At 38.9% G+C, this 27,345-nt stretch overlaps 1 protein-coding gene across 9 annotated transcripts; it reads right to left on the bottom strand.

The window, feature by feature from the left end:
• Positions 1-6,971: 6,971 nt before the first annotated feature.
• On the bottom strand, positions 6,972-27,339 carry CMC2 (C-X9-C motif containing 2). Of its 9 annotated transcripts, XM_074314536.1 has the most exons (7): positions 27,019-27,166; positions 26,452-26,509; positions 21,802-21,845; positions 19,975-20,090; positions 15,321-15,392; positions 12,182-13,600; positions 6,972-10,492 (listed from the first exon to the last, which is right to left on the bottom strand). In XM_074314536.1, exons 6-7 carry the CDS (start codon positions 13,257-13,259, stop codon positions 10,431-10,433), a joined length of 1,140 nt encoding a protein of 379 aa, XP_074170637.1. In that variant the 5' UTR covers positions 13,260-13,600; positions 15,321-15,392; positions 19,975-20,090; positions 21,802-21,845; positions 26,452-26,509; positions 27,019-27,166; the 3' UTR covers positions 6,972-10,430. The 9 variants fall into 9 exon arrangements, with proteins under 9 accessions (XP_074170637.1, XP_074170636.1, XP_074170641.1 ...); XM_074314535.1 differs by lacking the exon at positions 26,452-26,509 and having other exon boundaries at positions 27,019-27,165; XM_074314540.1 differs by lacking the exon at positions 12,182-13,600 and having other exon boundaries at positions 27,019-27,149.
• Between the last annotated feature and the right edge of the window lie 6 nt (positions 27,340-27,345).

Here is a 27,345-nt window from a genome sequence, read left to right as displayed (position 1 = left end):
AAGTAACCAAAGACTATTGTCTTCAAAGAAGCAACAATTAAATTGACTGTAGAGTTCTCAACAATAAGCCGGAAGACACTAAGAAAATTTCTTTGAGAGAAAATGAGAGAAATGATAACCTAGAGTTCTATAGCCAGCCAAAGGGCTATACAAGGAGAAAACAAAATTAAGTCATCCTCAGAAAAATCCTAAAAAAATTTACAATTAGTAGACCATGACTAAAAGAACTTCTAAGGTTTGTTTTTCAGAAATTAAGTAATTAAATCTGAAAGGAGTGGGATACAAGATGGAATGATGAGCAACCTACTGTGAACCTATACACATACTGGATTTATAAAACAAAACAACTACTAGTCTGAGGGATGAAAAATAGCGAATTCTCTGAAATAGAAAATAACAATAACATCTAGGAAATTAGTTAAAATGCATTCTACTCAGGAGGAGGGTAGGGAGATTGAGTCTAGCCTTACTTAAGTCAAGTGTATATGTCAAGATGCTATACGTTAGAAAATCCAGGAGTGACATCAGCACCATGGTGGCGTATACAGAAACACAGTTGATTTTTGAACTTGACCTTGTATCTAAATTCACTTACTATTTCTAAGAATTTATCTGTAGATTTTTTCAGATTGTGTACATGGACAATCCTGTTGTGTGAATAATTTGAAAGTTTTATTTCTTCGTTTTCGATCTTTATGCTTTTCATTTCCTTTTCTTGTGTCATTGTCCTAGCTAGAACCTCCACTACAAAGCCGAATAGAATTGGTAATAGCAAGTATTGTCTCATTCTTAATCTCAGGGGGATCATTAAATATGAGGTTGGCTGTATATTTTAATACAGATAATCTTTATCAGAAAAAAAAAAAGTTAATGGTTGGAAATTCTGGAAAGATGGTTGTGGCTGTGGAAGCAAATTTTCTGTATCTTTCCAAATCCCCAAATGAAAACAGAAACTAGATAAGAAATCAAAACAAACAAGCAACAACAACAAAAGAACCGTGGGCAATATTTACAACAAAACTAGGTAAAAGGTAACCCACAAATCCCAAAGTGCAAGTGCGTGAGGGCAAATCAAGAGTCACAAGACCTGAGAGGTATGAGCATCTACGTGAAAACATGCACAAAGAAGCAATGGGGCATCTGAAACACCTGGGTACTGGAGAACCCAAAATAGCAAACAGATTCACTGCAAAGCCTGCCAGGTCAATCTGAGCCGAGCAGCTGAAATGGGATGGGTTTTGCCCACTTCAATAGTGAGTAAAAGGAAGGTATGAGAAGAGCTGGAGCAGGTTAGCCTCTGTGAACTCTCAAAACCCACCCTCTAAGCTTCCACTCCAAGACAGGATCCTACCTTGGGGAGGAAATGCAGGAAACATTCGATCTAGGCAAGAGATGTGCTTATTTGTACAAAGAACACAGTGACTCCTGGTGGCAAACCGAACAAAACCAGAGTAATCTGGGGAGAGGTAACTCGTGCTCATGGAAACAGTGGCATGGTTCATGCCAAATTCCTAAGCAACCTGCCTAAGGCCATCGGACACAAAATCTGTGTAATGCTGTACTCCTTAAGGATTTAAACTTATTGAAAAGTAAATAAATAAAAGTATGGATTTGCTTAACAACAACAAAACACTCCTTCTGCAAGTTCGGAAACTAAAAGGCACAAACTATTACCAAAACCCAGGGAATTTTGCTACCACAAGAATTTCCTGAGGAATCTGCTGGAGAACAAGCTTGGGACAACCAAAATGAGTAAGGCGTTATTAATACAAGACTAGTGGTGAGCATTAAATATATACTTATATTATATAAAGTAAGTTAAAGGGGAAAGAGTGTATAGTACGTAATGGCAAGAAAGTATTTACTACAAGGTATTAAATAACCTACCTAATTACTGGGAGAGATGAAGAAACTTCAGGAACAACTCCCAAAGTTACACTGTAGAGCTGGGTATGTTTCTGACACAATTAGGAATCTGCCTGGTGTAAAAACAGTGGGGGTGGAGGTGGGGGGGCAGACCGTGGCTACCATTGTGCTGGCCCACCATGTTTGCTAGATCCACACCAACCAAATGGACACTTTACATCCTGCCTGTCCCCCCAAAGTAAGTCGATTTCAAATTCAAGTCTCACTGATTAATGGATACCAATTCCTATCAGAGAGCCTAACTATAAGGAAATCTGAGGAAATGCAGTGTTTCAGGTTTCCAGTTTCAGCAATATCAATATCACAATTTACCCACAATACCAATCACAGATAGGAACTTCCTTAACCAGCCATCTGCATCTTCCAAAAGCCAACTGCAAACATATTACTTATCAGTGAAATGTTAGGATTTCATGGCAGTAACAAGAGAAGTCTGATGCTTCTATTAAACATTGTACTACTGTTTCCCCGAAAATAAGACCTAACCAGAAATAAGCCCTAGCATGATTTTTCAGGATGGCATTCCCTGAAACAAGCCCTAATGTGTCTTCTGGAGCAAAAATTAATATAAGACCCGGTCTTATTTTCAGGGAAACAGGGAAGATGCCTTAAGTGCAATTAAAAAACAAAAGGAAGTATAAGCATTGGAAAGGAAAAGGCAATACGTACTGTTAACATTCACCAATAACACGATTGTCTATACAGAAATATCTAAGGTAATATATAAGCTTAGAATTAATAAGAAAATTCAACAAACTTTCTGGATATAAGATCAATATAAAGAAATCAACTGCATTCCTATATACCAATAATAATAAAATAGAAATTGCAATTTTAAAAGTACCACTTAGGAACATATCTACCAAAGATACATTAGGTTGTTAACTAAAATCATAAAAACTTTTTTAAAAACATAGAAGATCTGACTAAATTGAGATATACTGTGTTCACAGATACAAAAACTTAATATCATTACGATGTATTAATTCTATCTATAACCATTTGAGGTATAATTTAGAAACTTCTAGTAAAGTTGAAGATTTGTACCTTACAGCTCAACAATTAAAATCCAAGGTTTAAAATCCAAGGTGGGAGATGAGGGTAAGGGAGATCGAATATACGGTGATGGAAGGAGAACTGACTCTGGGTGATGAACACACAATGGGATTTATAGATGATGTAATACAGAATTGTACAACTGAAATCTATGTAATTTTACTAACAATTGTCACCCCAATAAATTTAATAAAAATAAAAAAAAAGAATAGAAGTGCAAGCAATGATGCTGGAATGGTGTAGGACTAACTATGGCTTGGGTGAACCAACAGGCATCAACAATAGAGACATGACTCTTAGAAATAGTTAAAAATACAGGAGGGATTTGAGAAAAACCACACATTTCTAGACTTGCAGGACTGGAGGCAAGATAGGTAGCCTAGGAAATTGACAACCCCCTCAAGGGTACAGTGTGAGGTGTCTCACTGATTACACAAGTAACAAAGGATATCAGTACCTGCAGCTGGAAAAAATAAGAACCAGTTTCATCCAGCAACACTAATCTCTATGACCAGGGACCCAATCTTAAACTATTTATAATGTCATTGTAGTATCATTATAATCTCATTTTCATTGTGGTTACTAGGACTTTTGTCATGCATCTGATGCCATGACCATGCCTGAGGAACCAAATAAGGAAGAAAAAGTGGAAAACAGAGGGCCCCGCCCAGGGGGAGGAGATGAACCATGACAGTGAAAAAAAAAAAAGAAAAGAAAAAAAATCCAAGGTTTATACCCAAGAGACACTCTCACAGATTGCACAAGGCAGGTAAGAATGCTAATTCAAGCCTGTTTATAGTAGCAAAAATTCAGTATCTAAATGACTATCAACAGGAAAATGCATCAGCAAACTGTGGTGCAGTCATACAATGGAATATTACGTAGCAGTTAAAATTTTTAAAAAACTTCATTTATCAACATAATATTTTGTGAAAAAAGCTACAGAAGGCTATGCATCATGACGAGTGCTAAGTAAAATGTTTAAACATGCAAAATAATATAGTTTATGGGTACTTACATATATATTGAGTATAAAATCATACATGGAAATGAATACATCAAAGACTGAGTAGTTATCTGATAAAGGAAGATGGGGAATGGGATTGGGCTGAGATGCACAGAAAGCTCCACACCCATTTGTAACATATCATTTCTTAAAAAAACTAAAACAAATATGGCAAAATATTAAAATTAATAAAGCTAGATAGTGAGTATGGTCTTCATATAGTCTGTATACTTTTCTGCAAATGTGAAACATTTCCTTTACGAAGAGAATGGCATAATCCTTAGTAGTAGCATAACAAAGGTCATTCACGTGATGTGGTACTCTCCTGTTGCGTCAGGTGGTACACACTGAACCAGTTTCTTCTCTTAGTGAGAGCAGCTCAGCCAATTCACTTTCACTCTCCCTCTCTACCATCAGTCTCATTTTCAGCCTCCTGTCTTCCCATGTGACCAGGCACCAGTAAGCTCAGACTTGAGCTTAGAAGGAAACTGCCCCACAGTCCTCCAGCCTAGGCCACCTATCCCATGTCTAAAGCTTCCCTTTGCTTTTCCTTGCATTCTACACTATGGACACACCTCCTTCAGTGGACTCACTGGGGAACATATCCTGACTAATGATAAGGCAGGATTTGGCATTATCTGAACCCCTGGATATAATATCATTTAAAAGGCACCAAATTCCATCTCAGAGTGTGGTAGAAAAGGCAGCTCCCGTGAGACTTGGGGACCTGTTCTTTAGCTAAGCACAGAATGATCACTGGTATGTCCCCCTGGCAAACCAATGACATTACTTCTTAGTTGATCTAGCCCAAACTCTATTTGAGCTAAAAACTCTATGCTTTCAGTTAAACACTCCATGGAGATTAACCAGTTTTAAACTCCATTTTTGAAGGGTCAGGAAAAGCTGAACTTTCTCGCCTCATTCTTAAGTAAAATTGTGTAGCGCTTCTTCCAGTAATGCATTAATAAATGTGTCATGACGAGAGCATCACAGCTCATGGCATTCCACAAAATCAGATTTCTTAGGGAAACCTTGACCTGAGCTCTTCGACTTCAAGAGACGGTCCCCTTTATGACCCAAAAGCACTTCAACACTAAGGGGAATAAATCTATCGCTTCACCCTGCACAGACCCTACAATGGATCTCCAGTGCCCTCGAAAGCAAAGCTCAACTCCTTACCGGAACTTAGGTGGTCCTGGCTGGCGTGAGCCCTCACTTGGACGTCCAGCGTGTTCATCACCTTATCACCAGCATTCAGTGCAGTGCCAGGTATCTGACAAAGGCAAGAAGACACAGGACCTCAGCTCCTCCCCACCCCTAGCTGCCTCCAGCCACTTAAGCTTCTATCACAAGTGACAATAAATTTAAAAAAGAAAACCACAGGGCCGGCCCGATGGCTCAGGCGGTTAGAGCTCCGTGCTCCTAACTCCGAAGGCTGCCGGTTCAATTCTCACATGGGCCAGTGGGCTCTCAACCACAAGGCTGCCAGTTCGATTCCTCAAGTCCCGCAAGGGATGGTGGGCAGCGCCCCTGCAACTAAGATTGAACACGGCACCTTGAGCTGAGCTGCTGCTGAGCTCCTGGATGGCTCAGTTGGTTGGAGTGAGTCCTTTCAACCACAAGGTTGCTGGTTCGACTCCCGCAAGGGATGGTGGCTGCGCCCCCTGCAACTAGCAACGGCAACTGGACATGGAGCTGAGCTGCGCCCTCCACAACTAAGACTGAAAGGACAACAACTTGAAGCTGAACGGCACCCTTCACAACTAAGATTGAAAGGACAACAACTTGACTTGGGAAAAAGTCCTGGAAATACACACTGTTCTCCAATAAAGTGCTGTTCCCCTTCCCCAATAAAATCTTTAAAAAAAAAAAAAAAGATAAAGAAAACCACAGAAATCCCCAGGAGGAAAGTGTGCTTGCTGTAGAGATAAAACTGTGATCCAGAGAGATTTCACTTTAAATCCCAGAGAGCTAGGGAAAGCAGGAGACTGGGGACATGACCTAAACCAGCTCATGGTGTGACAATGGAAAGAACAGTGCGACTTCCTTATTCTATGAAAAGGCAGATGTACAGGGAACCAGGGAGGGGTGAGTTTCTAGGGGCTATAGCAGCCTGGCTCCTCTTTCTGCCTCGTATCAGGCCCCTCACCCTTTGATCCCCTACCCTGTCAGCTGGGACCCTGCCCAAATGGGACCACCCCAAGTTACTTGGTACATTCTACCCAATGTACCAAGTGCAGGGAAGTGTTTCCAATACTCCAATTTGGATGCAGTCACCCAGAATAACAATACTGAGTGGGCCCTTACTTTGTGCCAGTTAATTTGCTAAGAGCTATATGTACAAACAGTATCTCAACTAATCCTCACAGTAGCCCTATGCGATAGGTATCGATATTATCCCTCAGGTACAGATTGGAACCTGAAGCTTAAAAAATTTTAAGTAGCTCCACTTGGGTTGAATTGGCTTACCCATAACCATTCTTCACCCAGCAGCCAGAGATCTTTATGGAATCCGAGCTCCTTGTGGCTCCCAAGCCCTGCCCACCTTCTTCCCCTCATCTCATTCCATGCTTTCCCTTGCTCCCGATGCTCCAGTCCCACAGCATTTTCTTTCTCAAACTCCCTTCCTAGAGGGAGCTAGAAAGGCAGAAAGGGCTGGTATTGCCAAGGCCTTGAGTGTGCACATCAGTCCACAGGGATTAAGGACAGCTGGAATATTCAGTCAGACCTTAAAAGCAGTGTGTGGGGCTTCCCTGGCAGCACTGGGGTTATCTGCAGGGAGGCTGGACCAGAACAGGGACAGTAGGTCTGAGCAGGACTTTGTGACGCTCGACTTACCATCGATTCTCTTGAGGGATATGATATAGTCCTGCTAGTAAAGGTGGCACCCTACAGGTGATGTTAGGAAGGTGAGACCTGGATGGGATGGAACTTTAAAGGGAAAATGACACAAAACAACAGTAAAAACCCAGCTCACACTGCCTTCAGTCACAGCATTTTTTATTGTAAAACAAAGTTACTTCCTGCTGATTAGTGCTTATGCCTGAGGTACTAAGGACTCAGTGGTAAACAATACAGTAAACTAGTCTAACGACAGCGTTTTAAAACTAAGACTTGAAATCCAGACTGAGCATCCTCTCAGAAGTCATACAGCTGGGTAACAACTTATAAACAGCCCCTGCCCATTTTTGAAGGTCCCAACAGTTCATGTGATAAAGAAGAGGGCTGAAGGTATCTGAGCTCCTTGGGCACAAATCCAACCATCCAGCACGGCATGGGCAGGTCTCGTTGGCTTTCTAATCCACCTGGCATATGGTTATTTGCTCTTTTACAAAATGGCATGTTCCTGGAGACTCTGAACTCCAAGAGTCCTCAACTACAGCTGCTCTGTCACAGAAGTCACAACAGTACTGCTTTAGATTACAGGTACTTTCAACTGACAAAATGCTAGAGGTGGGAAAGGCGACAATCAGTGGGCAATCAATTGACCTGATGATTCTGTGCAGTTCCTTCCGCACGGCGTGGTGTGCCAAGGGAGGCTGGAGTCAGCTGGTACCAGCTCAGGAGAGCCTATGTGTGCACCTCTCCCCAACTACACCTTGAGTGCCATCAGCTTGGTAGCTTGAAGTCTGTCGAGGCAAGAGTATTTACACCACAGAAAATGGCAAATGCTACAAATGAGTGCCCCTTTTCTGAGAGCCAGTTATTCAACATTTACCAGCATATTACTGGTGACCATGTTAGTATATCTGAGATTTGGGTCCAGAGAGAGCAGAAACAGCCTTGTTCTTAATTCTTTGTAGAAGAAACAGCATTGCATCTTGCACAAATAGGCATTTATTGTTCTCTGAAAAGAATACTTTGCATTTCTTATAGTGCTTTAAGTTTCAACCTTCTAATTTGTTTTCTAGGGGAGAAAAACCATTATCACTGTCAGCATGGGCACTAAATCTCATCCATGTCTGCATCCTCAAAGACTCCACTCCATAAACTAATCCCTCCCTCTCTTCTGGCATTCTTTCACATATACCTATTCCCAAGGGTCACCCACCATTTCCTTTTTATTTTTTAAAACCTTTTCTCGATGCTACACTGTCCTTCCCTTCAGAACCAAATGTGTTTATATCCTCCAGCTCCACTTCAGGTTCCACCCATTCCTTACCACACCAAATGGCTCTAAGGTCACAGATGACAAAGGAACCCAATCAACTGGCAACTCAGCCCTTACTCTGATCCAGTGACACTCCCTCCTCTGCAACCCCCTTGGCAATCTGTGGCACCATTCTCTATGATTTGCCTTCTACCTCTATGCCTTCTCTATATATGGGGCTCTCTCTCCCATCCTGCAATATTAATATAAATGCACAGAAGACCCACCCAAACGTCAATTACAGATACTTCTGGGAAGTCAAGTGGTACTGGGTATGAAGGATCCTAATTCTATAAAACTTACAAGTTGTTTGAATGTCCCATAAAAATGCAGTACCTATATAATTTTAAAAACTGACTCCAAAATTTCATTCTACTCTATAAAATGACTTTCATGCTCCACTATCGATGCTGGCCAGGGGGCATTAGCTCTGATCTGCATGCTGCTGCCTCCCAAGTCTGTTCTAGCCCAGACAACTCTAATAAGCTCCAGATCTGAACACTCAGAAGCCTACATGCCATCTCCACCCAGATCATGCACACACACCTCTCCTGTACCCCTCGCGCTCAGGGCAGGGCACCATCGGCACACAGGCACAAATCAAACGCCTGAGACCTCTTAGGCTCTTCTTAAACCCTACACCTAGCCAGTCATGCTGATTCTATATTCAAATTCCTCTCAACTCTAGTCACTCCTCTTGATCCCCCAAGCCGCTTAATTCAGGCCCTTATTTATCACCTAAATTAGGGCAGCATCTAATTGTTCTCCCTGGGGGCAAACTCCCTCCTTCTGCAGCTTAGACCCCAAACTACAACCAGAAAAATCTTACTAAAATACAAATTGAAACATATCACCCTCCTAGCTAAGACCCCTCCACAAATCCCTAATCACCATATTAAAATTTGCAACTGCTCAGCACAGCATTGAAGAAAAAATTCCAAAAGAATTCACAGCCATTTCTGATCTCCCACCAACAGCTCTTGTATTCCAGTCATGCTATACGACTTGACAGTCCCCAGAATGTATTCAATTTTCACTCCATTTGTCAAAGGTCACCTTCGCTAAGTAGCTTTTTTAGAATGGCTCCTTCTTCTTGGAAGCTGGGCATGGATGCCCTTTCTATATTTTCTATGACACCTACCTAATCATGGCACTTACTATACTACAGTAATAGTCTGTTTCCTTGTCAGTTCACTACAAGCTTCTAAAGACAAAATGTCTCATTTCTGTACCTATACTGCCTGACACAGGGGTTGGGGCGACTGAATATTCATAAATCTCAAGTCTTGAAAGGGATCTCAGAATTAATTCTGCATTTTCCCTCCAACCCTTCATCAAATGTCTGTTATCCTGTGTACCCACCTCACCTTTGAACACTTGTGATGAGGAAATCACTGATTAAACACTGGCAGCAACAAGACCTCATGCTGACCATACGTGCATACGCAGAATTCACTGGAAGGAGCTCACAGCTCATGGTCTGTTGTCACCTTATCGGACAAGATCAAGCCCCTGATGTCGCGTGGCTGGAAGGTGCTGACTTCCAGACTCTCAGAGGTCTCAGCAACACCAGGCGGAAAGAACACTGCCAGAAACGAGTCTGGGAAGAAGAGCCCTGTACTCAAGCAGAAAGGAGGCATGCTGGCCTAAGGTTAATGCCCAGTAGTTAACTGGCACCCAGGGCGGTGGGCACACCCAACCAAACAAGAAACAAAGTCTGTCAGGACTTAAATCCTAACCCGATGTTAATTTTATCAATGTAAAACACTTAACATTTTAGCAAATAGCTCTTTAAAAAACAATAAAGTTGTTTTTATATAGTTAACACAGCAGGGACTTTCTCAAACTCTTTTTACGTTGGCTGTGTCTTCAATGTTTAAGCTCCAGAATTGCCATGTTGTCAGAAAGGAAAATCTAATGGGACCATTTTGCCCTAATTCCAGGAGAGTCTAAGAGAATGGAGAAAATATGATTAAAGTCAATTATTTTATTGGGGGAGATCTGTTCCTCGCAGGTTAACTGGCTGTAGGCAAAGGGAAGAAACTGTTAGAAGTCAGGTGTGTTGTAAAGGAGTCAGAGTACTGACGGCTCTACCCAACAAACATTCTGAATCCAGGGATTTCGTAGTTCTCCACAGCACCATTCCTCCCGGCTCACTTGTCATTTACTCAAAGGATTCTGGAGGCCAAATGGGATGGGATTCTTTAGGTTATCAACCAAGAGTCTTTAGGTCTTCTCTTAGCCAAGGCATCCAATGAAAATGTAATTTATTTTTCAGAGTCCTCTGGAGGATTAAAAAGTTTCCTTCGCATCATGTTGCCATGCTCCCTGCTCTTGGTCCTCTTTTCCATGTACTGGAAAATAAAAGGGGGAGAAAAAACCAAGTTATATCACCATTTATATCAGTTAAATATTTCTACATATTTACAAAATAAATATAATGTTTTTGCTGACAAAATTCTTATTTGCCTTTTATTTCACTGCATCTGATATTGGAAACAGGGACCTTAGAGGTTACCTAGTACTATTTCATCCAATACAATACAGCACCTACATTCTAATAAGTGTTCAAGTCTTTACTGAATTTCCTCCCAAAACATGAATTTAATAAATATTTAAAACGGATGATTTTTGTCCCTGTTCTCCAGCTCACAGTCTATCAAATCATCGCTTGAACACGTCTAGATGAGGAGCGCACTACCTTGAAATGTAGCCAATTTAGTTATTGCTGCAGTAATTGTTTCAAAGTTTTTTATGTTGAACCAATAGCATTTCCCAGTAAATTCTCTTACTGCTCTCTATTTCTTCTTGCCTGCTATAATCTTCCAAATATCTGATTACAGATAACCTACTCCCTGCCTCTTTTTCAGGCTGAACATTGCTGATTTCTATAACTGTTCACAGACCATGGTTTCTGCCTTCTAACGTCTTACCTAAAAGTACCTTTTTTAAAGTACTTTAATATCAACACCTCTTATAAAAAATATCACCAGAATTAAATACAGTGCTCCAGACATAGTCTGACAGATGTGGACTACAATGAGTCTACTAGTTCTTAGTACCTGGACACATCACATTTCTGTAAATACTATCAAAAGAGTAACTGGCTCTTATCAACCATATTATCCTACTGGTTCATATAGAAACTTACAGTCACCTGCATTTCCCAGGGTATTTTCATCATGACTAGTCATTGAACGTGATTCTCCCTAAACCCTATGTTTTTTTAATCAACTGGATCTAAATGTAGTTTTCCACCTTGGATGTTTTCAGGCTAGTATTTTGATCCAGCCAGTAGGTTATCAATAACAAGAAACATAGAGCTTGGCACTTAGAAAAAGCATTTGTTTAAAGCAGAAAAACTTGAGTGTTCTTATATGTATATATTTACAAGCTTGTAATACATATACCAATAAAGCTACATATTTAAGGTGAATCAAGGGTCCCTAGGAAGAGGGGGGAAAAGTAAAAAATAAATCCAAGTTGAAAAAACTGACATTGGACATCAAAATTTTTTAAGAGACAGAGATGTGGAAAGAGGCCACAGAAACGAAAGTTTAGTGACAGAAAACTAATCAGGGACTTGACCAGATCCCCTCCCCTGACCCGAGACAATGGTGTGGAGATTCCTGACTTTGACTTAGTTTACCCTCTGGTCCAGTAACCTCAAATGTAAGCAGTTGGGTTAGATAATCTTTAATAAGTTTTCTGAGTCTAAGGTTTTGATTGAAGGGTTCTAACATTTCTCTGGAATGGTAGTTTTCAAACCTTTTTTTCCATGCTCATCAAAGAGCCACTTCAAAATTACAGATGAAGCACCAGGCCCCTTTAGCCAAAACCATTCCTTTTATCAGTCATATACTATTGGTCATACACTTAAGATTGTTGGGGGGAAAAGGCGTTTCATTGCTCTAAAAAGTTTAGGAAGAAAGCCACTATTCTAGAACATAGATACCTGCTCTGAGAAAAATATCTGATATCTACAACAATTTGATATCTGACAATTAAGTTCGCGAACTCGTCCTAGAAAAAGTGCTACATACCTCCTTGTTGAATATCACTACGGTCACCTTCGAAGTACTCCCCTTGGGAAGCTATGCACCGACACCAGCGCCTAGTCCATTCTTCAAAACAATTTTGAAACTCTCTTTCTGGAATGGCCATCAGAGCTGTCGTCGTATTACCTTTGATGTCCTGAATGTCATCAAAATGTCTTCCTTTCAATATTTCCTTTATCTTTGGGTAAAGAAAGAAGTCACTGGGGGCCAGATCAGGTGAGTAGGGAGGGTGTTCCAATACAGTTATTTGTTTACTGGCTAAAAACTCCCTCACAGACAGTGCCGTGTGAGCTGGTGCATTGTCATGATACAAGAGCCATGAATTATTGGCGAAAAGTTCAGGTCGTTTTTGTCTAACTTGTTCACGCAGCCTTTTCAGCACTTCCAAATAGTAAACCTGGTTAACTGTTTGTCCAGTTGGTACAAATTCATAATGAATAATCCCTCTGATATCAAAAAAGGTTAGCAACATCATTTTGACTCTTGATTTGGACTGGTGGAACTTTTTTGGTTGTGGAGAATTGGCTGACTTCCATTGTGCACTTTGACGCTTTGTTTCAGGGTCATATTGGTACACCCATGTTTCATGACCAGTGATAACACGGCCCAAAACATCGTCTTGCCTCTCCAAAAGGTCTTGGCAAACTTCAACTCTCCTTTGCTTTTGTTCATCGGTGAGCTCCTTTGGGACCATTTCTGCACACACCTTTCTCATGCCAAGATTTTCAGTTAAGATTTTCCTAACTGTCTCTCTGTCGATGTTTACCTGTTCCGCTATGCTTCTCAAAGTTAGCCGACGATTTTGACACACAATTCGACGAATTTCTGCAATGTTTTCATCAGTTCTGCTCGTTACTGGCCGCCCTGACCTCTCTTCATCAGTGACGTGTTCTCTCCCCTCAGAAAAACGTTTAATCCATTTGTACCTTGCCGTTTTCTTCATGGCATTGTCCCCATAAACTTGGACTAACATGTCCCTGATTTCACTTCCACTCTTGCCAAGTTTAACAAGAAATTTAATGTTTGTTCGTTGCTCTAATTCAAGCTCAGACATTCTCGCCATGGCACACAAAAACACAACAATAATGAAGGCCACTCAGCAAGACACTGCCACAAGTCGACACGAACACAGCTGTGAGACAGATACACCAAGGTTATGAAACCTTACAGAGCTGTTTGTACAGTGCTGCCAATGTAAGCACACGGTGGCAAGTTCGCGAACTTAATTGTCAGACCTCGTTTGTAATCACGTTGCCTCCAGCAATCAGCTTGGGAGAAGAGTCTTAAGAGTAAGTCTTCAGAAGATAACACTTTGTAGCAGGCCAATAAGTCATAGAACAAATTAAAATATAGTCTATATTAAAATATATGTTAAGGTATCTCCAAAGGGCATCAACATGACCCCTGAATAAAAGAAGAAAAGAAAAAGGATGAATATGATATTGTTCACAAAACTCCACTAAACAACACAAATAGAATGGAAGATCCATGAACCAAAAACCAAACAGAACAAAACAATTAAGAGAGACAAAAGAAGATGGTACAAAAGTAATATCAGTGATTATTTCAATAAAATGAACAAAAGCAGCAACACAACAGAGGCGCAACAGAACTGGCCAGTTAAAAGCTTCAGAAAACTAAATACTCAAATGACACAGTAAGCAAATAGTAGGAAGAGAGCATTAGACTGAATAAATGGTAAACTAGAAAGCATTAAAAGCAGAGAGGAAATAAAGGAGCACAGGTTCAGAGGACTGAAGGATGAAAGGACAGAAAAATATCTATAAACCAAGTAATGAAGCAACATAAAAACCACACAGAGGACTTAGAAAATAAGTCAAGGAGAAAATCTGAAATTTATATGAAAACAAAATCAGACAAAATAAGAGTATCTACAACATTCTACCAAATAATCACTAACAGCTCAGGACTATCTGGGAAGAATATTTCTTATGAAGATCTAATCACCAAACCAATAGCAAAATCATTGAACTGTAAGGTGAAAAAAATCTAAAGGGAAAAAAGCTATCTTACACAACTGAAAGCATGTGAGAAATACATAGCCATACCAAATAGTGTGGGCACTATATTTCCACATCTTATTCAAAAAAGGAACACAGCCCTAGGGTTAGTTTCCATCTAAACCAGCCTTTGCATATGAAGGAAAAAAATCTTTGCAAAAATCAGTTTTAAACACTTATACATGTACACATTTGTGCACACAAAGAAAATTACCACCCTTAACTAAGAACTCTAGAAAGTTCTTCAACCAGTAAAGACACTTTAGAAAGGAATTCCAGAAAGAAAAAAGAAGCCCAAAGTTGAAAATATAAAAAAGTGAAGAAAGATAGATGCTGGACAGCTTCAAATATTATATCTAATACCGTTCAATGTGAGACTAATAGGGGAGAAAGCTCAAAAACACAGAAAATGAAAGAAAATTGGATGGCAGATTTTTAGTAGTAAAAGATTTTTAAAGGTTCTCGGCATAAAATGTCTGATGTACAAAACAGAAATGGAATTTCTTTTCACAGATTTAAAATGCATCCTGCTTGGTCAGCAATATCTGTAAAAAGACAATGAATTTAGGCACTCTGGTTATTTGGCCAAGTCCCAAGTCTTATCCTAAAACTGGGTTCAGGAAATGCGTCTTTCCAAATAAGTAAAACTAGATCCTTATGGCTTATACATACCATAATTAAAAAGAAATTCAAAATTTTGAAGCTGAAAAGATCCTGAAGTCTAGCATCCCCATTTATACAAGAAAATCGACGCCCAGAAAGTTAGCTAGCTGGTATAGCTAATAGCTGATTGACATGTGTTTCTGCTCAACAGAAATTCAATTTCCCAAACCTTAAAATTCATCCAAAGGAATTAGTGATTATTATAATAAGGAAGTTGTTTTCATTTATGTGCTTGCAAAACACAGTGATATTCTAAAACTGTCCCCAGAAGAGGCTTTAATTTCTCTCCTTGGTTTTAGGGTGGGACATACATATAAAGTCAATTTTTCCATTATACTAAACTTTGGGGGAAAATTTAATAATGGCAGAAATATGTAACACTGTTCAAAAATGTTCTGTTCCATTGTCCAACCATTTCCATACTTTAACACTTTTCTTACCTCATTCTTCAAGCATTTTCTCATCTCCCGATCAAGATCATTGCAATGACCAAAAAATTTCAGAATGCTGTGCTAAAAGGAAGAAAAGGGGCAAAATATTTCATCCCATAATATGCTATGGTTTCTGGCACATAGAATTTATATACTTATTCCTACAGAAATGGGTTTAATGTGTCACCTTGTTAATAAGCAAATAGCTAAATCATAAGTATAAAATACACAAATAAACAAGCTTATACTGGCCTTGCTACAAAAGAAGGATAAATGCTCTATAGCAGGGGTGTCCAAACTCTTTTCAACGTTTTTCACCAAGGGCCATATGCGGTAAAATACACAAACAGCCGGGCCACTCAATCGAGGTGAAGTACGTATTGCCTCACCTGGTTTATTTAAGTAAACTAAATATATTTTTGGAATTTGCTGCAGGCCAATAAAAAATGGATTGTGTGCCGCAGTTGGCCTGCGGGCCGCAGTTTGGGCACCCCTGCTCTATAGGTAGAAATAAAAAACAAAGACTTTTCCTTGATAAACGGGAAGCCTATTAACTTGCCAAATCCTCACAATGACAGTGTAAACAATTTTATTTCCTAATACCTTTCTTTAAGGACATGTTAAAACCACAGCGCAATCCATCCTCTATTACAGGGAGTGATGTCCAAGTGCAGTGGGGCCTATTAACACGAGCAAACACTGTCCCAGAAAAGAACTACTTAATATATGCTCAATGTCAAAGCCATTTTCTCATTTGCCTCCATTCAAAATGTCATCAGAAATACGTAACACTATTAGATGGCCTCGAAGGGCCATATAAATTAGCCAGTAAGTCACAATATAAGGAAATCAACGTCTGGAGTCCAGTCTGCTTGTTTGAAAAGCAAAAATAAAAATCTCCTATGGTTTCAAGTCCTATGACTATGATCATGTCAAAAGTATGCCTGCTCTGAAGCAGATTAAGATGGACTGAAGTCAAGAACCTGAATTTGAGCAGGGCATAACTACTGTGTTTGTATGTCACAATTACTGAGGGTGGGTTGGAGAGCATAGTGATCTCCTGTGACGATCATGCCATAAATGCTGAACTTGCAGCTACAATAATAAGCACATCTTTTTCCTTTTCTTTCTAATTAAGGCTTTCATGGAAACCAGACGACACATAATTAGTAAGCTATGCCTCATGCTATTTTTTTTTCCTGATTCATCACCAGTTTAAACGTATTTTTCTTGTCCACAATGGATAAATGGTCATTTTTTTCTGGCAGGAGTTTAAGACAGACTAAGATCTCTTACTGGTTATCTAATGACCTTTTCAGAATAAATATTTCCTGTGCATTTTTCCTAAACTACTCCCTTGACAACAAATAAATAGGAGGAACACTGCAGTTTCACACATCTTTTGGTCAGGTAGAAATAACAAAGGATTCGACTTTTAGAATGCACGGCAATATTTCATAATTTAGTTTATATTTACTCGTATCATCCCATTTACATACATCTTATTTTTAAAAATCCAAGAGAAAAACTAATTTATATTTTTGCTTTTACCTCAACATTGAGCCTAAATAAGAATTATACTCTTGTGACATTAGTGAAAAACCTAAAAGGCCCCAGTGGAATTGGGAAAAGAAATGCTCATGTGCTGCAATTCTCCTGTATACACACAGCGTAAGCCTCTAGTGCCTGATGTCGATTTCTAAAGAGCCCAACTGGCTAAGCAAGTAATTGAGCAAGTGAATCAATTAATCAATAGATGTCTGGAAGACCATGTCCCAGGCACGAGGATACAGCAGTAAACAAGATGGACATGGCCCCACTCTCAAAGCACATAGTCAGAGGGAAGAGACAAATAATGAAGTGACTGCTATAAAGCAATGATTCTCAAAGTGTAGTCCAGGGACATCCAGGAGTTTCTAAGACCTTTCAGGGGACACATAAGGTAAAAACTATTTTCCCAATAATCAAAAATCTGTTTTGTTCACTTTCATTCCCTCACAAGCATACAATGGAATTTTCCAAAGGCTACATGAAGTGTAATGTCACCACTGATTGAATGTAGAAGCAACTATGAGAATCCAACTGTGTTCTATTAAATAGACATTAAAGAGAATTGTAAAAATGCAAAAGCAATGTCACTCTTTTCACTCTTTTGTTTGTTTTGGGAACTAAGATCTTTTTTTATGAAAAATAACTATGTTAACATGTAATAAGTTCATTGTAATTTTTAAATAAATATTTTCTAATTTCTCAGTTTTAATTTCTAAAGTCAGTAAATATTGGTAGATATAGCCCACATAAACAAAGTTATTTGCAGTCCTCAATAATTTTTAAGAGAGTAAAGTCATGCTGAGACCAAAAAGTGTGAGAACAACATTCATAAAGTAGGAAATGTATTATTGGAGTGCAGAGTGACTATACCAAGAGAATCTAAGCCAGGAAAGAAAAGAGGAAATGACAAGTTAAGCTAAATAAAATCTAGAGGATGATAAATGGTCTAGCAAATGGGAACTGGAGATAGTAAAGAAGACTCTGTAAGTTAAAAAGCAAAAGGAAGGGGCCGGCCTGGTAGCTCAGGCGGTTGGAGCTCCCTGCTTCTAATGCTGAAGGCTGCCGATTCGATTCCCACATGGGCCAGTGGGCTCTCAACCACAAGGTTGCCAATTCCACTCCTCGACTCCCGCAAGGGATGGTGGGCTACGCCCGCTGCAACTAACAGCAACTGGACCTGGAGCTGAGCTGTGACCTCCACAACTAAGATGAAAAGGACAACAACTTGACTTGGAAATAGACCTGGAAGTACATACTTCCAATAAAGTCCCAATAAAGTCCTGTTCCCCTTCCCCAATAAAATCTTCAAAAGGAAAAAAAAAAAGAAAGCAAAGGAAAAAGCAAGTACAAAGGCTTAGAAGAGAGAAACATGCTCCAGAACAACTGCAGAAAAAGAGACATAGGAATGAGGGGAAGGACAAAGGTACAGGACTGTGGTGAAGCCCAAGAGATAAAAAGGGGCCAGTTTCATGAAGATCTTAAAATACAAAGCGAGAAATGTAGATTCTATTCTGTAGGCAAAGGGAGCCATTAAAGGGGAACAATGATTAAACTTACATTTGAGAGATCCCTCTAGATGCAGCGTGGAAAGTAAACTAGGACAGAGAACAAAACAGTCGGGATCACTTGGCCCCCAGCAAGATAAGTTTGGAAGTAACTGGTGTTAAGAACAGACATATATATAAATCAGTGGAACAGACCACAGAGCCTAGAAATAGACCCAGTACATATGGTCAACTGATTTTTGACAAAGGCATCAAGGTAATTTAGTGGGGAGAGGGTAGTCTCTTCAATAAATGATGTTGGAATAACGGTATCCACTGGGAAAGAAATAAACCTTGTCTCATACCTCACACCATACACAAAAATTAATTTGAAATGAATCACAGACCTAAATGTAAAACCTGAAACTATAAAACTTCCAGAAGAAAAACTAGGAGAAAATCTTTGTGATCAGGAATACAAAGATCCTTAGAACACAAAAAACACAAACACAAAAAAGAAAAACTGGTAAATTGGACTTCATCAAATTTACAAACTAATCTTTGAAACACATCCTTAAGAAAATGAAAAAGGGAGAAAATACAATACACTTATCAGACAAAGGACTTGCATGCCCAGTGATAAAAAAAAAAAAATTCTGACAACTCAATAATAAGACAAACAACTCAATTTTTAAATATGGGCAAAAGACTTTATATGAATAGACAATAAGTACATGAAAAGATACTCAAAAGCATCAGCCATCAAGGAAATAAAATTTTAAACCAAATGAGATACTACCATATACCCACAGAACGGCTAAAATTAAAAAGATTTACAATATGAAATCTTGATCTAAATGGATGGTGAAAATAGTTTGCCTAAAGTATATTGTCATCATCAACATTCTTTGAATCAATAAAAATATCTGACTTCACAGGTCACAGGTCATAAAATTTTGCTGATTTAAATGACACTATTATAATAATTTGATATCTCTACAGTTTATGAATATCATGAGGAAAATAATGTATCATGCAGAGTTAAAGAACAACATATAACTATCTCATGCATCAGATATATGAAAAAAGCTAAATATTCGACATCTGAAATATCATTCAGCTAGATTAAATGCATTCCAAAAATGGGCTTCTTTCTATTTTAGTTTTAACCATGGAATTTTACTTCCATTCCACAATTAAGTAAATTGTCAAATTAGGCCAATCATAATTTAAAATTATTAACATCTAATTATAAAAATATTTCCATTTCCTTTAAACACAGAATGGTAGACATCAAGGAACAGAAAATCTCAGAATAATTCCATTTTGATCGGAAGAGTTAGAGCCAAAAGTAACTGTTTTAGCAGCCTGTAATTAGGAAAAGTATTTTCTTGTAAGAACATGATTCTAACCATTATGTATCATTTCAAAAGATCCCCAACAAACTTTCATCCTTGATTTTTACTAATCACAAAAGGGAGTGATTTTTGAAAAATCACAAGCATTAACTGCTATTCTTTACTAAGCTAAGACATTATCATTCTCTTCCATTAATGGAGATAACATTTTACATCAATGTGTTGCACCTGTTTCATTTTTGCTTTATGGTCATTTTTCTGAACTCTTACATTTTTGTGACATTCCTTAAGTAAGTTAATCAAGATGTTGCATTCTTCGGTGTGCAAGTGTGGAGATAAGTCAGGATGCATCTTTAGAAGAAGGTGATGGAGCACAGCAGAGCAACCTGTGGATACAAGAGTGTCTTGAATATGTGTGGCTATATTTGTTAATGTGACCTAAAACTATTTTCAGTTAAGAACCTCCAGTGACCTTTATCAGAAAAGAATGTTGACCTGAGCCAAATGATTAAACTTGAGCTTCAGGTTCCTTATCCAACGATTTAACAGATTCAGCAAGTTAGCAGGAGAGTTAGAGAACATGCAGGTTCAGAAAAAGCAGAACTCAACACACCCAATCCTGGAAATAAGTGCTCAGGCAGAAACAGCTTGCCTCTATTAATAAGCCTGACTTCAATTATTTTTCCCACATTCCTGAAACTGATTACAACTCATTTTTGTTCAGATGAAATTCTACCAATTAAGAGAACTGGCTTATTAATTCTTTAGAAATGTATATACCTCAGAGGGTTAAAGGGTCATTAGTCTCACATTAGTGTGAATTAATATAGCCTGCTTTCTTCCTAACAGCTGGCTTAAAAAAAATCTAGCTAAACAATGAAAAGAAACAGGCAGATGTAAAATAAAAATTTTAAATTTAGCAGATATGAGTATATCGCTAAAATGCTATTACAATGAAAACAAGAAGCTGAAATCCCTAAAATTAGTTTAATTAGTTCATTCACATAGAAAATTAGCAGTCAAGGTCAAGGAAAAAAACATTATTTTGAGGTGTGTGCTCTAGTTATGTAGCACTATACATCTATTGTCTTTTTTAAACCTACTACTCAGAAAAGATTAACTCAGGAAAGATTACCATAAGAATGAACCAATTAATTGCTTTAATCTTTTAAAAGCTCTAAGAAAGAAAACATAGGAGAAAATCATGACCTTATGTTGGGAAAAGAGTTCTTAGATACATCAAAAAGCACAATCCATAAAAGAAAAAGTAAAAACTCATCAAAATTAAAAACTTTCCTGATTCAAAAAACACAAGACAATAAAAAGACAAACCGCACTTTGGGTGATAATGACGTGGCAGTGTAGGTTCATCAATTGTAATAAACATACCCCTCTGGTGTGGATGTTGATAGTTGGGGAGAGGCTGTGCTGTGTGGGGGCAGAGGGTGTATGGGATCTCACCACCGTGTTTCCCTGAAAATAAGACCTAGTTGGACCATCAGCTCTAAGGCGTCTTTGGGAGCAAAAAGTAATCTAAGACCTGGTCTTACCTCTAATGCGTCTTTGGGAGCAAAAAGTAATCTTTGACGCATTAGAGCTGATGGTCCGGCTAGGTCTTATTTTCGGGGAAACTCCGTATGTTTTGCTCAATTATGGCTGCAAATCTAAAACTGCTCCAAAAAATAAAATCTACAAGCTACAGATTAGGAGAAAATATTTGCAAATCATTTATGATAAAGGATAGGTATCTAGAATAATGTAAAGAATGCTTACAAACAATCCAATGTTTAAAATGGACCCAAAAGTGTACAAAAGATTTGAATAGATATTTCACTGACGACAATACAAACATGGTTAATTAAGCACATGAAAAGATGCTAAATGACCATTAGTCATTAGGGAAATGCAAATTAAAACCACAATGAGATACCACTACACATCCACCAGAATATCTACAATCAAAAAGACCGACAATACCAAGCATTGGTTAGAATGTGGAGAAAATGGACCTCATGCATTGCTATGGGGAATGGAAACAGTACAGACATTTTGGGAAGACAATTTGGCAGTTTCTTAAGAAGTTAAGCACAAACTTACCATATGACCTGGAAATTGCACTCCTAAGAATCTACCCAAGAGAACTGAAAACATAAATTCACACAAAAATGTGTATGTAAATGTTCATAGCATTATTCGTAATAGTCAATACTGGAAACAATCCAACTATCCAATAAACAAGTAACTGGATAAACAAATGTAGTTATTTATACCATGGAATATTATTTATCAATTAAAATAAATTAACTTCTACATTTGCCAACATGGATGAACCTCAAAAGCACTAAGCTAAATGAAAGAAGCCAGATTCAAAACACTACATTGTATGATTTCATTTTTATGGGATATCTAGAAAAGGCAAATCTGTAGAGATACAAAGCTAATCATTGGTGGCCTAGGCTTGAGTGGGCAATTTACAAATGGACACCAGGGAGTCTTTTTGGGTGATGAAAATGTTCTAAAATTGAATTGTAATAATGGTTGCACAATTGTATAAGTTTACTAAAACCACTGAATTCACTTACAATGAGTGAATTTTATGATATGTAAATTATATTTTCATAAAGCTGTTAAAAAGTAGTTATGAGAAATGCAAACTGCCCATCCACCTTCCACTCCGAACAAATAAAATCTTTAAAAATGTTTAAACAAATAATTCCAAAGAATTATCGTACACCTACTATTTCAGATTTCAACTTACAAAAATACTAGAAGATCACTGTTTCACTGAGTAACTAAACACACACACAAAAATATACATACCACAGCTGAAGATCACAAATCAGGGTGTTTTGCCCAGTTGAGTATTTGAAATGGAAACTAAAAATGCAGCCAAGTTCAAGTTTTGTTTGCCTGCATTGACTAGTCTTTTTAATGATAAAATTTTTTTGCCTCAGAAAAACAAGGTGTCATACAGTCCAGCAATTTAAGTCATCTAATACAGTACCAATATTAGGAACCTACATTTATGCATAGTATCAGTTACCTGGTTTCTGCCTCACTTATTTTTTTTTTTTTGAAGGAAGATGTAGACTGGTTTAGTCACCTAGCAAATGTCTTTTAACATTTTGTAAATATATTAGACAAAATATTTTTGCATAGTCTATCAGCCAGCCCTGAAATTTGTGATTTTACTGTTCTGAAATGACCTTTTTAATTAGCAAAGTGGATACTTGAGAAGACACTTGGCTGCTGAAATAAAAACATACATGCATGTTGTATATAAGCATAAGTGCATTATCATGATATATAACTATATACACATATAAAACTATAAAACAGGGCCGGCATGGTGGCTCACGCAGTTGGAGCTCCGTGCTCCTAACTCCGAAGGCTGCCCATTCGATTCCCACATGGGCCAGTGGGCTCTCAACCACAAGGTTGCCAGTTCAATTCCTGGAGTCCCGCAAGGGATGGTGGGCTCCGCCATGGCTCCGCCCCCTGCAACTAAGATTGAACCTGAGCTGCCCCTGAGCTCCGGGATGGCTCAGTTGGCTGCAGCACAGGCTCTCGACCACAAAGTTGCCAGTTCGACTCCCACAAGGGATGGTGGGCTGTGCCCCCTGCAACTAGCAATAGCAACTGGACCTGGAGCTAAATGGCACCCTCCATAACTATGACTGAAAGGACAACTTGACTTGGAAAAAAAGTCCTGGAAGTACACACTGTTTCCCAATAAAGTCCTATTCCCCTTCCCCAATAAAATCTTTAAAACAAACAAAAAAAACTATAAAACTGGTATTTTTCTTAGAACACACTTAAATGAGTGTTGATACTTTCCACTAGTCATTTTTAAAAGACTATTCTAACAACACTATTATAATGAGAAGTAATTTTTATGAACTAAAGAAAAGCTAAATATATATTCTATATTCTTATTTTTAAAATTTCTTCAAATCCATAGGAATGTATCTACATTATTAGTGTGGAAAATAATTTGTTGAACACTTACTATGTGCTAGGCACAAGTCTAATAATCCTCCCAATAAGCATAGGAAGTAGGTACCTTTTTAAATTCAGCTGAACCATAAAAAATTGTCTTTTTGTAGGTCAAAATATGGAATTACCCACATTTTCAAAGCAAAATTAAGTCCTTGTCACACAGGAAGTGGCAGAGTTACTACACAAGGTAATCTCTCACCATGACAAATATATTGCCATGTTCGAAATAGGAAAGACATACCAGCAGTTTGTAAATGAAATAAATTCAGATAGAAAAAAACTACTACTTCCCAAAGAGCCTCTGGCTGGCTACAAGTTCAACAGGCACTACTTTTAAGCCTAGTTTTCAAAGAAGTCTATGTAATATTATCCTATACAATTAGAAATAGAGGGTCTGTCTACATCAAGGAAAAAAACAGTACTACATGAAATTGGTAATATTCACCAACTTAGGGGAGCCCACATCAGAGGAGACAACTGAAAGGAATAACCTGGTTAAATTGGACAACGGATATGAAGGGAGAAGATGGTTTGAGGGCAAAAGTTGTGGACTCGGCTATTCAGTTATTTCACTTTGATTACTCAATCTGAGACCTAAGTCTCTTCTTTCTTAAAATAGAATTACCTCTTAAACTATATCTCTGTGTTGTCCTGAGGTTTAAAATAACATATGTAAGAGTCCCTGAAACAATAAACAGTGCATGTGACATATGTAAAGTATTAATTGTATATCTGAAATGCTCTGTCACATAATGGGAAAGGATGAACTGAATTTACTCTCAGGTGTTTCGGAGAACAGGACTGGAAGCCAAAGGGTGAAAGGTACAGAGGTAGACATCACCTTCCTGGAGCTGCTGCACAAAGAAACAGGCTGCTGCATGAAGCTCTGTTATCTGTCCAAATGAGCCCAAAATTAAGGATTTACTACATCAATTCAGGATGTTACAGAGTATATATTCTAGCATTGCATTCTAAAGTTTCTTCTCAAATCTCAGCTCACAATTCAATGATTTTGAGCTATTTCCAAAAGTGAAATTCATACTCACATGGTAAATACTACTAGGAATACAGAAAACAATTTCAAAAGGGTAGTGCCAAGGTAATTATGAACATCACCTGCGCCATTGAAACAAAGGTGAAGGAACACTCCTTTGTGATAAGCCTTTGTGCATGCGTGTTTACAGTGAGAAAGAGAGGGATAAATTCCATTATTTTCAGTTAAACACAAAACTTCAGTCCCACTGGCATTTAGAAAACATCAGAGGGTTGACTTGTCACAATTACACTTCCCTCCCCATGCCAACCTTACCCACTTCCTCAAGTATGCACACATTGATACCAAAACAGTCCACTAAAACTCTTAAAAATGTTCAGCTGTGGCAATTTGATGTTTTGATTAACTAGCTAATAGGCCCCTAAAAAGCAATTTTAATTTTTACTTGAGGGCAAGCTTGGAGGACAGAAGCAGTAAGGTACTCTCACTGACGATGTAAAATTTACAGTCATATTTTATTCACTCCTTCACCTTATTGTACCAAGACTGTGAGGTAAAATATTCCTAATGAATATTCTATGATAGAAGATTTCAACTACCAGGTGGTACAATTTCAGAAAATAAATAAACCAAGAGTAAGCAATATACCAATCTAGAAAAGAAGAGAAAGCCTTCTAATAACACACTTCAGCAGATCTATAATCACAAGAGGGAAAACCCATATATTAATGCCGCTTGGGTTTTCTTTAGAAAGATTTGCTATTGTGTGGTTACTCCAGAAAGAAATTTATACAATTACAATTTCTAATGACATTTTAAAACAAGCAGAAAACAAGGCCAGAAAAGTATCTTATTCCGAATCTGAAGAATCTGTTCTCCACAAAAAACTGTAAACTAATACTTTAAAATTTCTAAAATACTTTTTTTAAAAAGCCTGCATTTCAGAAAGCACTGGAAATAGTTAAATTAGTATTTCTCCAACTCTTTCAGACTATGCACCATATTCAGCAGAGATTACAAACAAAGCAGACTACCTACCCCACCCACTTCTATTTATCACAGCTGCAAAGTGACCAAATCTAAACATGCTACTAAGTGACTTGGGTTCTCAAAGTACAGACCATGCTCCACTGCTGAGAGCAACCCTTGGGCTGCATGGGAAGGAATGTAACTTCCACCACACAGTTTCTTAAGGAATGGGCCAAGTTGTAGCTTTCCATGAACAAACATTTATCCGTAGGTGCTACTGCTACGTAGGTGCTGTGCACTCTGCCAAATCACGTGAATTTCAACGGGCGAAAAATGAGTCCACATACCTCAAAGAACGCACAGACTAGTGAGGGAATATTCTTGTAAATGCACATAGTTAAATGCTCAATAAATGTTTGTTGAATTTAGGACTATCATATATTTGAAAACTGGTTCAGATCTCAACATAGTTTTTAAAAAGAATGGGAATGAGACTCATTTTAAATCAACTAAACAAACCCAGAAGCTTGTACGTATGGGAAAGGGTGTCACAACAGAATTCCTTTGCCAGTGCAAACTTCTTTCACGCAATTAAAATTTTAATTGAAGGTTTCCAGAACTCGGATTTACTTAAGACTCTTCACAAAGCACCTATTGTGAAACCACAGGCACGGTAATCTTTAAACCGAATGAAAAGGGATGTGAATGTCTACTTTTCTTGAAAAGTGTACTGATGGAGATCTTACGGAATTCTCACATCGCAATACGGATTAGAGGCAACTTACACGGCAGCTGAGACGCGCCCTAACAGGCTCCCATCTTCTACTTGCAAATCCTGAACTCCTAGATAATCAACAGCAATAATAACTATACAATGCGTTGAGCGTTCACCATGTCAAACTCTGGGCTAAGAGATTCCCTTCTCACAAGCGATACGATGAGTTGTACCCATTTTACAGGCGAGGCAGCCGAGACCAAGGGAGGGGAGGAGGAGCCCGTCCCAGGTCACAAGATTCGAAGAGTAGCAGGACAGATGGCAGCAGAGTGAAAGGTCTAGGCCAACTACCAGTAAGTCCTCAGTAAAAGTCTAGGAGCGGAGAGTTCAGGACGCATCTCCAGACACCTGGGCAAAAATCCCTGGCACGGAGGTAACGGCCGCCGGGAGAACCGGGAGCCCGGCCTTGCAAGTCCCAACCTCCAAGGGCAGCAGAACGCCCGACAGGACGCGACAAAGCGAGGCGCAAGAGAGCAGGGAGCCGGAGGAGGGACAGGTGGGTGTCCCACGGCCTCCCCGGACACCGCCGCCAGGAAAAGAGCGTTCTTTCAGAACTGCCCCGACTCCCGAGACTCACCGACTTGATGTCTCACCGAGAGGGCTGAACCAGTATTCACCAGCGAAGATTCTTCACACGAAGGTCGACTCCCTGGGCGCCAGGGTCGAGCGAGCTCCGGGTGGCGAAGGCTCCGACACCCTCTACAGCTGACCCTGCGCCGCAGTCCCAGCCGCTCGCGGCCACGAAGGCGCATGCGCCACACGACCTGGACGGGCCCATTTTCTGGAGCTTTGGGGGGGAGAGAGTCCACAAACGTACGACAGAACCTAAACAGCAAACCTAACCAACAAGCTAGATGTCTTGGCTGAGATTAACTGCGCTGAAACAACATTCTGTACTACAGAG

Source organism: Rhinolophus sinicus, linkage group LG11 (assembly GCF_036562045.2).
Source record: "Rhinolophus sinicus isolate RSC01 linkage group LG11, ASM3656204v1, whole genome shotgun sequence".
Classification (NCBI taxonomy): domain Eukaryota; kingdom Metazoa; phylum Chordata; class Mammalia; order Chiroptera; family Rhinolophidae; genus Rhinolophus; species Rhinolophus sinicus.
Note: the sequence above shows the minus strand (reverse complement) of the source record. Positions and strands in the feature narration are given on the sequence as shown.